This window comes from Typopeltis vanoorti, chromosome 11 (genome assembly GCF_054136105.1).
Source record: "Typopeltis vanoorti isolate ZY-2024b chromosome 11, IOZ_Tvanoo_1.0, whole genome shotgun sequence".
NCBI lineage: Eukaryota > Metazoa > Arthropoda > Arachnida > Uropygi > Thelyphonidae > Typopeltis > Typopeltis vanoorti.
In genome coordinates, this window is record NC_143559.1 from 91,671,952 (window position 1) to 91,691,090 (window position 19,139).

The 19,139-nt window shown below is 33.2% G+C and overlaps 1 protein-coding gene across 1 annotated transcript in view; it reads right to left on the reverse strand.

The window, feature by feature from the left end:
* Positions 1-1,995: 1,995 nt before the first annotated feature.
* Positions 1,996-19,139, reverse strand: part of LOC150101849 (E3 ubiquitin-protein ligase RNF115-like) — a 106,949-nt gene continuing 89,805 nt past the window's right edge. Inside the window, exons 8-10 of the mRNA XM_090400628.1 lie at positions 15,411-15,504; positions 10,022-10,137; positions 1,996-6,141 (exon numbers count right to left, since the gene is read on the reverse strand). Coding sequence (XP_090256754.1) covers positions 5,875-6,141; positions 10,022-10,137; positions 15,411-15,504 — 477 coding nt within the window. The 3' untranslated portion in view covers positions 1,996-5,874. The remainder of the gene's footprint in view (positions 6,142-10,021; positions 10,138-15,410; positions 15,505-19,139) is intronic.

Below are 19,139 nucleotides of genomic sequence, written 5' to 3' on the forward strand. Positions count from 1 at the left end.
GAGTTGTAAGCCAGCAGTTAGAATTGAAGGAAGTACAGGAAGATGGTTTAATGGTAAATCTGGTGTGAGACAAGGATGTACATTATCCCCTCTATTATTCATTATCTATATGGATCACATTATGAAGGAAAGTGGTATTAAACATGATATCAAAATTGGAGATGTTAATGTCAGCTCTTTGCTTTATGCGAATGATGTTATACTTCTAAATAAATCCGCTACAAGTCTGCAAGATTCTCTGACTAAATTGAATAGCTGTTGTAATAGATATGGTATGAAGGTCAGCAATAAAAAGACAAAGACAATGAAAATAGGCAGAATCATTGAAAATGTCAACTGTGTTGTGAATGGAGAACCAGTGGAACAAGTAAAACATTTCAGCTACTTAGGCACGATTTTTACTGAAGATGGTAAATTAAATATAGAAATAGACAACAGAATCAGCAAAGCTGGTATGGTGGGAAGTCAATTGAATAAATTCATATGGAATAAGAGAGAAATTAGTCAGAACACTAAATTAGCTGTATACAAGACAGTGTTCAAACCAGTTTTAACTTATGGATCTGAGAGCTGGGTCAGAAGTAAAACACTTGACCAAAGACTAGAGACCTCAGATATGAGAGTCCTGAGAAAAATTAGAGGCATGAACAGATGGCATCAATGGCAATATCATATTAAAAACGAGGATATTAGGAAAGAACTTGACATTGTCAGCATCCAGGAATGCATTAGCAGAGCTAATCTCAGGTGGTATGGTCACCTAAACAAAATGGGCGAGGAAAGATTAGCAAAACAAGTGTTCTCTGCCAGGTTGGCAGCAAAACGACCCAGAGGAAGACCAAGATATAGGTGGATTGATATGGTACAAAGTGCCTTAGACGATAGAAATATAAGATCTAATAATGTTGGAGTCTTGACAAGTAACAGACTGATTTGGAGGAAAATTGTAGATAGGAAGTTAGTAATGATATAATTTTTTCATGTAGTACTATCATATCCTGTACACCCCTTGTGGGTACATGGCAGGAATTTGATGATGATGATTTTTTTTTTTTTTATTGCAACTCATTTTAGAAATCAACAATTAGTCTAGGTCATAATCAGTATTTGGTTCATGCGAACTTGTGCAGTGCACTTGTCAAACAATTTTGGAGACCTCTAGTCTGACACACACATAGAAAATGAATGACAAAAATAAATAAAAGTATCGTTTTTAGTTTTACTCATATTTGGTTTTGAAGCCTTATATCGCTTTTTGATGAGATCTGTATATAATCAGTTTTAAAATTCAACTTCATTTTGAAGGCATCTATTCTATTTAATATATTAAAAAAGCATTTCAAAAATGTTTTAAAAAAGACCTATTTTTAATGGCTTTTGAATAAAATCTCTGGTAAATTATATTAACACCAGTGTTTATGATTGGAGTAAATTTTGAAATTAGGCTGAATGTGATTTTTAGATAGCAAGATTCTAAATGATGCATCCTAGAATAGCAAACACAGTTAATGCTTGTCGTTTTGAGGCAAAACTCAAAAGTCTACAACAACCTACTCAATGACTAAATAGTTTTATAACTAATCTTCTTCACTTAGTGATGAAAGAAACAAAAGAGCAAAAGAAACTTTACCCCACTCCCAACAAAGCATAGGTGGTCTTAGTATCAGCTTTTTTTTTTTTCTCTAACAAACAAGCAAACTTGAATGAGAATATCTACAATTTAGGCACATAAGAGCACTGACTACAAGAAGTGATTATCTTACAATGACATATGTGCTAGATAGATCATGATGTACTAAGTTATATATATATATATATAAGGGGGGGGGGACTATAATCATACTGCCTTATTCTTCCTAAATTACGTTCAAACTGACTTAAAACTAAAACACAGTCTTCTTGTCAAATCATAAACCTAGTTTTTCACAGTTTACAAATTAAGGTTTAAGTCTTGTATTCAAATTAAGCATTTTACCAAGAGAAACAACCACAGTGCACACTTTTTTTTGTTTTCTTTACTGCATTCTCTTAATTTTCTTTCAATTTAACAATTGAAAGTTACAACCAGTTCTATACTTTTGTTTTACACAAAGATATGTTTTGGAGATATAAATAAATTAATGGTTGTTATTCACATCTGATATTTATCATTTTGCATAATAAAGAACCATTCTAATTAAAAAGAATTGAGCAATTTATCATCTCCAAAACCTATCCTATTATTTTGACAATATTTTGAACATGTTGCCTTAAGGCACAAAAGTTTTTAAGAAAACATTTTTCTCATAGACACTAAATATAAATGTATCTACAAAATAAAAAGTATTTATAATAAATATTTTTTTTTGATATTTCTTAAAGAAGAATTAATTTAAATATTATGTAAAATGAAATTCCTGTAAGCAGCACACCACACAAAAGTTTAGCACAGTAAATCACATGCTGTGTGGATACTTGAACGCTGATGAGTCATTGGTTAACTTTAATGGAAGTATCAGATGCACAGGAATAATAAATAACCAAGTTTTATTTTATTTATTTTGTCAACCCCACATGTGTATAAATGGTCACAAAACTAACACAATAGCGCTTGTGTGGACAGAATTTAATTATGCTAATATTTGGTCCTACTCATTAAGCATTCTCACAGACAAACAAGAGGAAGGGTTAAACAGGAGACTGCTAAATAATGTACAGTAATGCTCTGCCTTACAATGCTTTTCAATTATGACCAATGGCTATTTATATGACACTGTATTCACTACTATTAGATTTTATGGTGTGCGTATGTCTGTATTCTTATGATCTCTGGCACCCTCTGTGATCACGATAAGATCTCTTTGGGCTGACAGTTTTGTAATAACTCCCCTAAATTTTTAGTGGTGTGTAGCAGTTATATTTATTTATGTTGTGGGTGTTGCAGCTGTGGCATATTCCAAAAATATTCTGATTTAAATCAACGAGTATAACAGAGGTTTTTTAAAACCTCTGTGATATGATGATCTGAATCAATGATATGGTTGTACCCCAGAACAATTGTAGTGTAGATATTGGACCTATTTTTCATGTTCTTCCCAACAGATATTGCCAGTTCTTCCAATCTTGCCAAGTATGCAATTTGCAACAGCAAGGAATTCAATATATGCCAAAATGATCTAAGTAACAAACATCTTTTGATGAATGGATAAGGGTAGCTAATTTTTGGTAAGGCATGAAAGGTTGAAATGTTTGAAGCATTCATAGCATGAGTGCTTCAAACATTTCAACATTAAATCCACAGTACCTATTTCAGAGGTACTGTGGATTTAAGAATGGCAATGAGTAGACAGTTCTGATTCTAGAATCAGAACCGTCTACTATTGCAGTAGGCTGAGAAAGTGTTAGGATACAACTGATTTCACTAGAATCATAACTCTGCTATTGCAGTAAGCTGAGAAAGTGTTATGATACAAATGATTTCAGTAGTAAGACTGGTATGGTCTGAACAGATCATTCTAGCTCCTTTTGCTATTTTAATAACACCATACAATTCAGTGGTGGTGTGAAGGACGGATGTAAAAAAAGCACAAGTGCTTAAAAGATAACATTTAAACTTCTTTCAAGTTTTATAAAAAATTAGCTGCCATTATCCACTCACTAAATTTTTTCCAACACTTAGATCATCCTGATATACAGGATCTTTCTGCTCCTTCAAATTGGATCTGGATGAACATAAAATATACATTCAATATCTAAACTACCACCATTCTAGGGTTGCAAACAATGCCACTGATTATCATTGTATTCAGTAGGCGGAGGATTTTTTTACTGTACAGATAGAGATTTAAATATGAGAATTTTTGATATCTGCCACAGCTGTACAATATTCCTCCAATCAAAAAGCCTGCCTCACATTATTATAACAGTATCATTCCCAAATCAAATCTTGAACACACCTATAGAGGGGGGGGGGTGCCAGTTAAGAGCCCAGGATTTCGTTGTGTTGTTTACCTACTTTTTGTGTGTCTACACGTATGTGCATATTCTCATCTTTGTGCCTTGGTGACCGAGGTGAAACGCTGGCTTCGTAATTAAATAAAAACAATCATCCCTAGATATCTGTTTCTTCCATTAAACTAAAATATGAGTAAATCACAGCTACACAGCTAATACTATAAACTTGTTATCATCACTGCTACTGTCACAATAATGACAAGTTAGCAGTTAGCTGCTAGTTCAATGACTAATTATTAACAGAGATTACAAATTAGTATTCTGCTTATTTGCAGAACACTAAGTTGCCAATGAGTAGATGGATACCATGTGATTTACTACATATATATATATATATATATATATATATATATATATACGTACAAAAGTTTGTATGTACGTATGATAAGAACAGATTTCCTTCTGAACCAACTAAAAATCCCAAACTCCATGTAATTAAAAGATCAATGAAATGTTTCATTTATTTATGAAGAAAAGGTGTGGAAGGACATGGATGCAAAACTTTATGGTGTGCAACTTATGGAATAAAACTTTTTTATATTTTTCATGGCAAGCATAATTCCATAAAAATGAATTAACAGTTTTAATTTCTGTAATAAGCTTCTAAAGTATAAATAACTATATTTCATATACATTTATATCCAAGACTTTAAACATTATAGTGATAGATATTTATTGATCACTAAATGTATGCATTTCTGCCAATCTTGCCATTTTATTAACATCATCAAGAAAATGATATTAACTACAGCACAGTGTGCTAAAACTATTATTCATCACATGCAGAAAAATCCCGTCATAGAACATTAAATGCTGAAAATCCAGAGATCAGGTTATTTATTTTTACAATGCAATACCAAATATTTTAAAAGATAAGAAAGAATTAATATCTGACTACAACTTCTACTGGACACAAATCACATTTCGTAAGACAACACAAAACATGGATATCACTTTGTGTCCCCCTCCCCCCATGAAGAATTAAAATAATTTAAACTGATGACAATACAAGGAAAAATATCACTTTTGATTTTTATACGACTAAACCATTTTAACTTAAACAAAGAAAAACAATTCTAAGGGGGGGAAAAGCAACATTCATCCAATTAGCATACATATTTCTCCATCAATATCAATTTACAGATTTTCATAAGGGCAGAAGATCAACAGGAACGTAAGCAATTGTCCAAAGAAGTTATATCAACATCATTTAATATAGGCTTTCATTTGTATACCAGAATAACAAATTACTTAACAGCTTTCTTTCTTTCTTTTTAATTTCACAATCCTAATTGTAAATTCTGAAAATTGCACTATACATATCACCACTATTTAACAATAACAAAATGTGTAACATAAGATTTCAGTTTCTTTCAAATACCTTCACTGATGTTGGTCCCAAATTTTGAAATTCAGTGGCATATCCATTCCAAAATTCTTTCAGATCATATAAATTTGAACTATGTAAATTTTATTTCAATATGAATAAAAATATGCTAAATGTTTTAACATGCATATATAAATACAGAAGAACAATGTAGCAATGAACAGATAAGTTATCCATTGTCATATTAATTTTATTACAAATAAATTTCAGCATTTGTGACTAGAACCTGAAAAAATTTGTTGCATATTGTTGCTTTAATCAGCAGATTTTTCTGGTACATGTGAAGGAAAATGAGGCAGGATATACCAAATAAGTAGTCAATAGTCCTAGATCTTTGAATATAGTTCTGTGACACTTAAAAGACTGCAGTCATTTTTATACACACATAAATACATATATGCATAAGTTTGTATGTATGTATACATACATATATATATATATATGTGCATGTATAAATATATTTATATATAGCTATACACGAAACAATAATATTGTCAATCGGAGTCATCCAGAAGGTCATCTAACGAAATTCTATTTGGTTCACTAAGAAAACTAGACTCTGAAAATCTTGGAGTACGAACTTGCCTATTATTACTATGGCTGCTACTGTTACTACTAGTACTAATGTGGCCACTTGTTTCACATGAACTGCTACTACTGCTGCTGCTGCTACTATAACTGCTACTACTTCCATTTGGTGGGCTGCTGCCACATGATTGATCCTCATGAAATAATGTGCGACATATCGGACAGCTGGCATGCTATGATATACATAAAAATAAAATAAACATTCAGAATGAAATGAATTGAATACACCTCTATTGAAAGATGTAGATTTATCAACTATAATGTACTGTGATTAAATGGTATTGGAAACCAGACTGTCATCGCCATCCCACCAAACAATTTATAAGTTGCAAGATAAGATGGAAGCTACTGGATCTATTTTAGATGTATCACATTCTAGAATGCCCATAACAGTGACAACTGAGGAGAATAAAGCTTTCATTTCTGCTACTACTACCATGCAAAGTCCCAAAAAATCAACCCACGACACTTCTTTAGAAGCAGTTAATGAAAAATCAGTATTACGGATGCTAGAGTATTCAGTTTAAACCATACATCCCCCAATTAATGCATTGTTACCTTGAGGATGATTCCAATCAGATTACAGTTCTGTGAAGTTTTTCTCAATGAATTAAATGAAAATTTAAAATATATTAAAATATGACACTGAAGCCACCTAATGGACAAATAGGTCTAACTCTATCGAGACAAAACTAATTCTCATGTGACCATTGAAAAGCAACTAAAGCAATCAGCTAACTATAAAATTAAAAATACTAGTTCTACACTGCACTGGAAAACTACCAACTGCAGAGTATTCAGAATGCTATCTTGTACAATAAGATGGTATCTATTTAAGCCTTAATTTACTTTGATTTTAACTAAATAATAGTAAATTAATTCTACCACATTTTCATACAAATGGCTTCAGCATCATATTTAATATATTAAATCTATTTTAGAATTGCAAGATCGATCTGGTGGTCTGATGATTTTGGATTTACAGCCAAAGTAACTTAGGCAATGAGGCCAGTGTATTATGTCTGTTAATTGCACGTGTTCTTATGGTTAGTCTGTTTTTGAGGGATGAAAAACCCTGCCACCTCTGCTGATAGTATTCAGCAGAAGTGGAAAAATCCACAACTATGTTTATTAAATGATAAAAATAGATGACATGACAAATAGATATGCAAATATATAGTGTGAAATCAGGGATGCTTAGAATAAAGTTCAGAGATTTTTTTTTTTTTTTTGAGTAATAATACAACAATAAGTTCATCTAACCTTAAATATATTTATGTACATATTATAAATAGCATTCTGTCCATTCCATGTCTACACCAACAAATTCCTTTTCCTAACCATTCATTCACACATGACACTAAAGTTACATGATTTGCAACTGTTCTTATGTGGGAGGTTTATGAACACTAAAAACCAATAGAAGTTATGACTTATTACCAACAATATCTTATTTTATTATTAATTTTTAAATCACATCCACAAAGGACTGTAAAACTTATAGATTAGTATACCATGGATGAACTAAAGGTGAAATGATCCAGGAAGCCTACTCTGAAAAGCGAACATACTTTCAAATATTGCAATACCGTATGCCCCCCACCCCCCTTATCTGTGGTCAACCCTGGTGAAAGTAAGCCTCATCATCCCAAAAAATCATCCACAGCCATGCACTGTCCAACTCTACTTGAGCAAGGAATGTTAAAGTGAATGTTAGTCGAATTTCAAAGTCTTGCTGGCACAACTCCTGTATCACAGTTATCTTGAATGGGTAGAAATACAGAATCTTCCATAGAATTTTCCAGTGTAAGGCACATCCATGTGTCTTACACCTGGCAACCCCTGCTAGGTCTAAATCCCAATGATCCCATTTCTTCTTGTCGACGTTTGTTCAGGCAATGAAATTTTCAGAGTGAAGCAACAGCATTGTAATTGTTTAAGTGGTACAGCTTCACGAGCAAAGCACACATTGGGACAAGATTAGTGTCATCACTGTGGACAATATTAATAACCAGATTGAAGGGGAAAATAGCATATCCATCTTTTTAAACCCTATAACCAGACAACTTGCATGATATGCAAATTCCATACATTTGGTGTCTACAATGCCCCTAGTGGTGGAGTTTGGAACTGTCCCCCCCCCCAGATATCACTTCCACATGATATGCAATGTATTATTCCTGCAAAGTTTTGCAGCATATGGATCAATGAATGATGCTCCATTAAACAAGGATACTTTAATTTTGATCACCTTATATTCGCAAGATTAGAATATGAAGGGTACAGTATTTCTTAGAATGGCAAATATCACAGAAGAGTACTGTTAATGATAGTGGAACATGTAGGTTTTCCAAAACTTCAGAAAGAAACATGTGACCATACTGAAAAAGATGGACATTTATTAACCAAAGCTAGTTAATAAGAGATATTTTGAATATCTCAAAACCATCATTAGTATATATATATATATATATATATATATATATTAAAAAAAAAATGGAGAAATTCAAATACAACTGATCTTTTAAATACAACCACATAAAAATTTATCAGAAGTGCAGTTATTCCTAAAAATACAGATTACTCAAAACTATCAACAAGGGCTCACATTTCTTAATATCTGAAGTTATTTCTCCAACATAACTATTAATTAAACATAGTACTCAGATAACCCTAAAGCAACTCAAAAAATTATTGGTCATGTCTCTGATCATCTGCCAAATTAAGATGAATATGTAGATTCACTATTTCTGATGTGACAGGTGTTCTAAGAACATGTGGCCAGGATTCTCAGCAAGTTCAAGCTAGCTACTTTCTGAAAGAAAAAAAAAAACTTGCTTCTTGTCTTCAACTGTTGTTTATCAAGTCCCATGCTCATGAAGTTAGTGCCATCACTGTGGATAGCATTAACAACTAGAATGAAGGGAAAAATCCATCCAGGGAAATGTCCATCTTTTTAAACCCTCCCAGCACTCTTGCTGAGTTGCATGATATGCAAATTCAAATCAAATGAACACAAAAGCTACATCTGGCTTTTATTATAAAACCATGCAAGTCCAGTTTGGTCTAGTATGGGATTGAATCAGCCATAAGAATCTTTGAGAAAATTCCACATTACTACACTGAAGCAACTTCAAATCCAAACATTTCTTTAAAGAAAGTTCCAAAGGTTTATCATCTTAGCCTTAATCACAATGATGAACTTTCTATTCTCAAAACAGAAATTTATCAGCATCCAGTGATAATTATTTCACTTGGTATGATATTCTGAAACCATAAAAATCATACAATACATGCCACCTTGAAAGTACAGTATACTCGAAAAAGTAGAGAACTGCAGGAGAGATTTCATAATATCCAGTAATGTTGCCTCCTGCCAGAAAAAGTATAAAAAAAAACTCCCTTAGGATTCATCTTTCAATACACATTAAGTATAACAAGGAAGACAAACATTGTGAAAGGAAAAAATAGCTATACAGGTCAGAGGAAATCGTAATGATTTAATTTTTTTCAGTTTTGTGGCAAGTAAAAGGGAAAGAATAACTTTGGTGAATACAGATGGTAAGAAAATAAATACTGTTATTAATGAAAATTAAAAAAATAAACAATAATCAGCTAACGCCTTTTTGTTCCCGTATAGGGAGTAGGTGAGGCTGTTTTGGTCCTATCTAACTTTTGGAGACTGAATGGACAGTTCAATCTCCACTGGTTACCAATCAGGGATAGCTGGCCCAAGGCCATGATTTGAACCTATGTCTTTCTTCATGCGGTCACGCACCGTAGAATGCAAATGCCAGACACTTCTACTGAGCTACACAGGCTCACTAATGAAAATTAGATAGGGGAAGATTAAGATATTTCTCCCTGCCAAGGAAGGAAACCTAATGATAGATATATTCATTTTTACTTTAGACAGAATATTTCCAGTTTTTTTAGGCAAATTAATAATTAAATAGGTAATGAATATTCAGTACAATTCATTGCTATTAGTTAACAGACAGAATATTATCCTTAACAGAATAATTTAAACATTCTATAAAGAGTGCTACTCACCAACTTTAACCAAGGAACAATACATCCTTTATGATAATGATGTTGACAAGGCAATTCTTTTACTTCTTCTCCAAAAGTAAAATCTTCCATACAAATTGTGCACTGCAGTGCTTTTTCTAGAGGAAAAAAAAAGGAAACTAAAGAAATATCAAATATGAAAGAGGAAAAAAAAAAACTAAAGAGAAACTAAATTTTTTTTTCCATAAGATAAATTCAAATTATAGTAAGTTTATTTAGAATACAGTTATTGCATATTATTATATATGATCCTTTTTGAAGACTTTTCTCAGATTAGAGGAGCACAAATCTTTCACATTGGAAGATTATGATATTCTAAATTCCATTTTAGCGTCCTGATATCAATATCAGTATGTTTAAATCAGGCAGCACTGCAGAATCACTATTGTTGCTGTTAAATAAATTAGTACACTGCTGAATTTTTGTTACCAGTTGATAACAATTAACTGATAATAAAAATTACTAAAAATTAATGAGAACATTAGGCATTTTTTTTTTTTTAAAAAAACACACTTGTAAATTTATGGATATTTATTACATGTATCTGCAGTCCACAAATTCTCAATTTGTCCTCATAATCTACATTCCACAGTTCTGATATCATCTTTAACACTTTCCTTTTCACCTTCACAGCTTTATTTCTATCACCTCAGAACTCAGATCTGTGCACAGTAGTACAGGTGAAAATGAAACTGGCTGTAGCAGCTAACACAAAACAGAATTCCAGCCCAAACACATCATAAAGCCACTTTAATATGAAATTAGTTTGGGTTGAACTCAGTGTCCTATGTTATACAATATTAACAAGGAATAATTATTGGGTTGATTGACAATTTTTATTAACTAGAATAGCAGAAATGATGAATACTGATATTTGTAAACTAAAAAAAGGAAGGTAAGTAATTGCAATATGTACAGTGGACATGCACTATAGAGAACACCATGGTAATAAAATAAAATGCTATAACAAATTACAGAAAAGCACCAGCCTAAGTTCAAAAGCGCCAATGTTATTTTAAGCTCACTGTTACAAAAAATAAAAGCTGAAGCCTTCACTATAGCAAACTGAATTTCCTAGCAGATGGCATCACAACCAGGAGACAAACAAAATGGTGAAAAAAAAAAGGAAACAGAACAAAGGAAATCGTATACTGAGGACAACACGCAAAGGATTGACAAGAGCCATATATACAACATACACACACATAAACAATTGGAGACATAAGATAGAACTAGATCATGAAATTATAAAATCTAGAATGAACAAATGTTTAAATTCTGAGAGGTAAGTAACATTTAAGCTAATTTCACTTACCTGAAATCAGAATGAACTATTGTAAATATGTACAGACTGCAAAAATCTAGGTTTTTTACAATTAAAATGAAAAATTTAGATCAAAAACTCAAATTCTAAATAAGAAATGTATAATTTTTTCCCTTATAGAGTTTTTCAAACATGAGCTGGTACTCAAACAAAATTTCATAACTTTTACTTTTTATACTTTCAATTAAAGAAATACTGTGCAACATTCGTTTAATTTACAGTTATAAGAGAACAGAATTCGTACTGTTGTCAACTCAGGAAGCTAATTTTTTTCAAGAAACTTCATGCCTCTAGTAAATTAGTGATCTCATAAACATTCATTGCTACAGTGGGATTGGAAATCATAGAATTTTGGTTGAAGATGGGTACTTTCACTTTGCCTATGAGACTAATCTTGTTGTTGAATCATTCACAGCATCCATAACCTGTCCAAAATCAGATCTTGTCATTGTTCTTCAGTAGGGCGATGATAACCTAGTGAACTTCAGTGCTACTACTTACTCCTCTGGTCTTTCCTGACATAGAGACATCTCAGCTATAGCTTATTTATGTAAATAAGCTATAGCTGAGAATATAGCTATAGCTAAAAATTTACATAGCTTATTTACATAATAAACACTTTTGCTACGAGTTGCCCTAGTTTGTACTATGTACTTGGACTACGTGCTTTAGCTTACGCTAGTAGTCACCGATACTTTTATAGTTTACTATATTCGGCATGAAACTCTTTGATTCCGATCTTTGAGTTTCTTATTCGGTTTTAAAACAATGTGGAATTTAATATTCCCTTAATTTAAATAATGTTTACATCGCCGAAATGAAGCCTATTGGCTCTTTATATTTATGTAATTCAATGGTGCACCTTTTTGACAACTCGTATAGCAAAGTATATAAGTTCTTATAATTAAGGGGATACAAATCCCTTGTTGTTCAACTGCCAGTAAGCAAAACTCTAAGATCGAGAACTACGAATCTATGAGTTTCATATATACCGAAAACTATTGGCGAATCCAAGTAAATGACCACTTGGTAGTACAACACCAAGGCAACTCAAAGCAAAGGTAGAGCAAGCTCCCTCACTATCCTTGATATTTTCTCATAATGTACATTTATCATAATGTACTGCCAAGTGGTCATTTACATTTGGATTCGTCGATAGTTTTTCGGTATATATGAAACTCATAGATTTGTAGTTCTCAATCTTAGTTTTGCTTACTGGCAGTTGAACAACAAGGGATTTGTATCCCCTTAATTATTATTAAGGATGCCAGAAAAATAGCCGTTTGGCTTTCAATTTATGTTATAATATATGTTCTTTTCGCTATACCCTTGGTATTAATTTGGTCTAGCTACTCACTGATGAGATCTCAATAAAGATCGAAACCAGTCTGGGTAGTGACCTCCCACCATAATGTATAGCATCATATATCTCCTAGGAGATGGCTTTTACATTATGGGAAATACTAAGAATAGCGATCAGAACTTTCCCCACCTTTGCTACGAGTTGCCCTAGTTTGTACTACGTACTTGGACTACGTGCTTTAGCTTACGCTAGTAGTCACCGATACTTTTATAGTTTACTATATTTGGCATGAAACTCTTTGATTCCGATCTTTGAGTTTCTTATTCGGTTTTAAAACAATGTGGGATTTAATATCCCCTTAATTCAAATAATAGCTTATTTAGCCTTCAAAGAGTTAAGTGTACTGTTGGTCAAGACACTATTTCTCATTTGTGCAATTGCTGACACATTTTGGATGGTACCAAAAAAACCTCTTCCTACCGAAGAACAACAAGATCTGGTTACGGATGTGAATGATTCAGCAACGAGAGAAGCCTCACAGGCAAACTGAAAGTACCCATCTTTAACCAAAATTCTACGAGTTCCAATCCCACTGTAGCAATGGATGTTTATGAGATCACTATTTTCCTTATTAGAGACCGTAAGTTTCTTGAAAAAATTCCCCTGTTCAGCTTCAAATTTCATTTGTGAATTAACAGCCATACATGCAGCTCTAAAGTTCTATCTTTCTAATCGAGTAATAAACATTACAGAAGGAATGACCATCTTCAGTGACTCAAAATATGCACTTGAAGCATTAAAAAATGAAAAAAAAAATAAAACTCACACAGGAAATTCATGAACATCTAACAACTTTAAGTTTGAAAAATAACTGTACACTGAAATGGATACAAGTCATGTAAATAATGAAGGTAATGAGAGAGAGCAAACAAACTAGCCAAACAAGCAAGATGCTCACCTCAAAATTACACCCACTACCACTAACTGATGCCAATTCTGTTGCAAAAATAAGATTGTTAAAATAAACTAACAAGAAGAAGAGTGAAATAGCATCAGTTAGTGGTAGTGGGCGTAATTTTTGAGGTGAGTGAGGCTCTACAGAAAATCGAGAATAACCCCAGAGAAAAGCTCTACTCCATCAAAGTTCAAGAGATTGCCAAAGCAGTTCTACAGGCTCACAGTCATATCTAGAAGCTCTTCAATGGACTCAACAACAACAATCCATCTATTAAACAAGCAAGAGGGAACTAACACTCATCATCATCAAATTCCTGATATGTACCTTCAAGGGGTGTACAGGATATTATGATAATACTACATGAAGAACTTACATCATTACTAACTTCCTATCAACAATTTTCCTCCAAATCAATCTGTTACCTGTTATCAAGACTCCAACATTATCAGATCTTATATTTCTGTCTTCTAAGGCACTTTTTACTGTATCAACCCACCTATATCTTGATCTTCCTCTGGGTCTTTATCCTGCAAACCTGACAGAGAACACTTGTTTTGCTAATCTTTCCTCTTCCATTCTGTTTAAATGACCATACAACAGTTTGTAATAATATGATGGTGACATCTAGTAGCATAAGGAATGATTATAACAATTTGGAAACAACTGGTACAAATTCAAACTTTTGGTTGCATTACTTTATGATCATCCTGTAGGAAGCAATCATCTTTATTTTGAGCAAGATAAAAATGAGAAATTCATATTAAAAAGAAAAATATGCATGAAAGTTTTAAAACTAATCAAAGTCAAGCCATTTTAAGAGATGAAATGTACACTCAAATAAACAATTGAGTAAAAGACTTTGAAAACAAGAACTAATTAGAAATTCAGTAACAATATCTAAAGAAGCATGGACTCAGACAAGGTTGAAGCTCTGCAAGGGTAGACAAATCAGAACTTTGTGATGGACTCAAAAAGTTAGTCTTGAGAAAGAAGGAATAGCCAAAAATACATCAAAATTATCAGCATACATTGTTCCTATCATCAAATCATGTGGGTACAAGTGCACTTTACTCAGTAAATCAAGTGAAGAACTAGTCAAGAAAAATCCAGTAATTCATCAAGCTTGACTTCACACCTTTTATGCCAGAATAACTCACAATATTGACAACTCCCAAGTGAATATTACATTCACTTTTTTTTTCTTCCCCAAATGTGTTAGTAAATTTTCTATGTATAAATAATATCATCTTAAATAAATCCACCAGCCTTAAAGGCTCATTAATGAAAGTGAATAATTGCTGCAAAAAAATGGATATGAATATTAGCAGCTTAAAGATTCAAACTGCACAATGAAAAAAATCAATATTCAAACCACTTTTAACAGAATGGATCTAGCATATGAATTAGAAAAAAGTTTTAAGCACAATTAGAGGACCAATGAACAGAACCATATTTATAACAACAAAAAAGATTTTAGTATCATTAATATTCAAGAATGTGTAAGCATATCAAAAGTTATCAAATAAGAGACCCTTAACAATTCTGCAGTAAAATTGTTGATAGTACACTGATAATGAAGTCATCATTGTATTGGTCTATTATAATTCACCTCCTGATAAATCTATGAGATGATTCTTTTGTAAAACAATGCAATTATCTCGACATTTCTAACAGTGAATTTTTAATCCTTTAAGACAGTATGTTTTTCTTATTATCTACCTACTTCACAGAATTATGCATTATAAACTTTATGATTATAGCTTTTGTTAAAATAAAATACCCTTACCTACTTGCTCCATAGTAATATTTACAGATGGAATATCTTCTATTTCCTCCTGGGATAAAGGTGGAGGGCCAGATGCATCGGTATGATTTAATAACTGTTAAAACAAAAAAAAAAAAAAAATAGTATATGAAAGACAACATATCCATTGTAAGCATCTATAACAATAAACTGTATTATGCATTCCAATACAGTATATATTTGTTATAGCAAACAATAATATTAAAGGATAATCAAAAATGTTTCCTGAATGTTTATTGCAAGTTTCTCAGAATCTAAATAAAAGTACAGTTCTGACAGCAAGACATCTCTTCCCAGCCTCAACTGTAATTAAGATAAGGATATCACAAACCTACTATATGTTCCTGTGCTTTTGCAAACAGTATACATTATCATCATCATCAAATTCCTGATATATACCTCAAGGGGTGTACAGGATATTGTTAGATCTTGAATGATGGCTCTATCAAGAATAGAACTGCTCCATTCAAGATTTAACAAGAGAACAATATCAAGCAAAAGCACACATAATATGTAAAGATGCAGATATTAACTTTGCTTAAAAAAGAATTAAAATATAAAAGAAGAGGTTGAATCTTAAGTTAAAATGAAATCGAAGTAGGAAATAAATATTAAATTGTACTATGTTTAAGGTTTATTGTCTAAAATAGATGGAATCTTAATTTGTCAAAAACATCAATGTTAAAATATGCCATGTATAAAGCCGTGTATCATTGTGCGAACGAAAGTTCAAAGGTTACAGTTTGACCACCAAAGATGACGTAACAAGTGATGAGTAGGCATTTGTGGAAGGTGCAAGAAATTCGCGTTCCCAGAAAAAAGCGACAGCAAATGGGAGAGCGTCGTAGACAAGTATGGGGTGCAGAAAGAGGGTGCAATAATGAAGTTTAAAACGGATTCACATTGTTGAGAGAGGCTTCTTTTTAGCTTCCTTTTACATTTTTTCTCCTGGTTCTTGTGGTGTTCCCCAGTCGCGTGTGCCCTCCCCGTGGGTCTCCTGGTCGAAGCTGATCAGCATGCCTGATACCCGACAAGACATGTGAAGACGGCAAAGCGGCAGCGTGTTTCCCGTTGCTGAGCGACACGAATCGAAGAAAATATAGCATGAGATGATGACAGTGTTCGAGTTTTAGACCATCGGTGTGGATCTAACTGATGAGAAAGCAGCAAATGATTCCTTTGAAGGTAAATCATGTTAGAAGCGGCGACGCGAAAAGTTTGTAAGTCCAGAAGAAACAAGTGGTGAATTCGGGATGAGCACGTGACAGCAATCCATCGTACAGAGGGAGAATCTATAACAAAGAACAGACGGAAGGATCGAGAAATCATCTAACAAGGTGGTAATGTACAAATCTTCCTTTTTATGTGTTATCTATTGGTGACGAAGGTGTAAAATGGACAGAGTTTAGAAAAGAAGACAGAGAGATTTTTGAGACAGTTTCCTGTGTTATGTTAATCGAATTGGACTGGTAGTCTACGTTCATAAGTTGTCTAGACCAAGTTTAATGCGTATAGGTCATTAGTAGCAGTTATCTAGTTTAATACTGACATCCATGTTTGTAATATAGATGAATATAAGATTCTCATGAGTGTGTTTGAATAGCCTGTCTGTTTGATTATTATTATCCTGCTTTACTTGTATTTTAGTATTAACTTTGATTTGATTGATTATATGTGTTGTTTAAATTGTAATGTCTTAGATAAATAATAAATGTTTTCCCATGTATACCTGAGTTTGTCTGAGTAAGAGATTGAATTTTACCACTCACAAAAATATCGAACCTAAGTAGAGGAAAGAAGGGGAATTTAAGATTGTCAAGGCCACGACTGTATACTGAGAACTCAATTTACCTAACTACTTAATCTATATAAGGTATTAAATTCTGGGAAAGTTTCTTTGGATAAGAATTTCTTTCCTAGAGTTCTGACTGGTGCAGCATTAACAAATAAATTTCGTCAGAGCTCGAAGAGAGAAACGGTCCCAGAAAGTCAGTTTAGAAGCCAGATCTCAGTAGGCACAAGGAGAACAATAGAGGTAAAATATATAAGGAAATAATGACGTAACAATATGATAGTACTACATGAAAAATTTACATCATTACTAACTTCCCATCAATAATTTTCCTCCAAATCAATCTGTTACTGTCAAGACTCCAACACTGTCAGATCTTATATTTCTATCTTCTAAAGGCACTTTTTATTGTATCAATCCACCTAGATCTTGGTCTTCCTCCTGCCAACTGGCAGAGAACACTTGTTTTGCTAATCTTTCCTTTCCTATTCTGTTTACGTGACCATACCACCTGAGATTAGCCAACACATTCCTGGATTAACAACATCAAGTTCTTTCCTAATATCCTTGTTTTTAATATGATATTGCCATTGATGCCATCTGTTCACACCCCTAATACTCAAAAGATAGGCAGGCATGTGAAAATAAAAATTTCTTGCTTAGTGAAGCCAAAGTAGGATCAAACAGAGAATAATGGAAAAATAAACTAGCACATTTCAAATTTACAAATGAACAGTATTAATGTGTATATTTCTGTCTTAGAAGAGCTGTAAAGAAAGCCAAATAACAGCATCTCAATCAACTACAAAGTATCCTACATAAAGTAAATGGATAGAATTTCTTGTCTGAATGGATAGCAATTCTTCTTTCAAATCTATATGATATGGGTTTTCCACTCCCGTCAAATAAGAATATTTGTTGAAGTTTTTATGTGGTAGATTATCTTCATTTGAGTGGTATAAATGTAGAGAGCAAACAGACTAAACTTCTTCGTTAGTAGAACCTTCTGTGTAGGTCATAGGTACAAATAATTGTCCAGTTCCCCATTCTGATATTTGCTCACACCACTGTAATTGATATTATCTGGCATTGAAAAAAAAAAATTAGCTTCATATTTAGCACTAAATACTATAACTATAGGCCACTATGGGATGGTGATTACACAATATACAGCCTCTCCCAGTCAAGTCAACACCACCTTGTCACGGTGTGGCCCGTTTCTACTAAAGGGTCTCTGGCAACAGCAAGTATTCCTCCTGCTATAAAGAGATACCTTCCTAGTTGTAGGAAATTCAAACTAGTCCTATGTTTGGTTCCCAGAGAAAGAGTTCCAGTTTCTCCCCCCCCCCCAACTGCATCATGCAGCATCAGTAATACCCTTCGAGGGCATGCCAAACACACTGTAGGGATGCAGTACTTCCTCCACCTCTGAGGATACAGCTATAAAGCAGTTCTGCAGGCTGGCCACCAGTTAGTGTATGCTTTCTTTAGGAGACAGTTAGTGTATGCTTTCTTTAGGAGGCTTACTGATCAAATGGCACATAATCTCACTGCCAACTATACTACCAGGTCATGCCTGTGTTGTATTCTGAAAGACATCAGAAGAATCTTGGATAATACAAAGACAGTTGATCCTGATGGAATTCTCCACATCATGCTCAAGAGATGTGCTCCTGAACTAACCTGTTCTCTCTCATCTATTCACTAAACTGTACTCAGCTGTCATTCATCCTTTCCATGGAAGAAACTCACAACTTGTTCCCAAAAAGGGAGATAAACGTTTACCATCAAGCTATTGACCTACTGCTTTCATGTCAATTTTGTGTAAAGTAATGGAGAAAGTTATCAGCAGTCAACTTCAACACCTTGAGAAATGCTATCTAATTAGTGACCACCAGTATGGATTTCAGCACTCTATA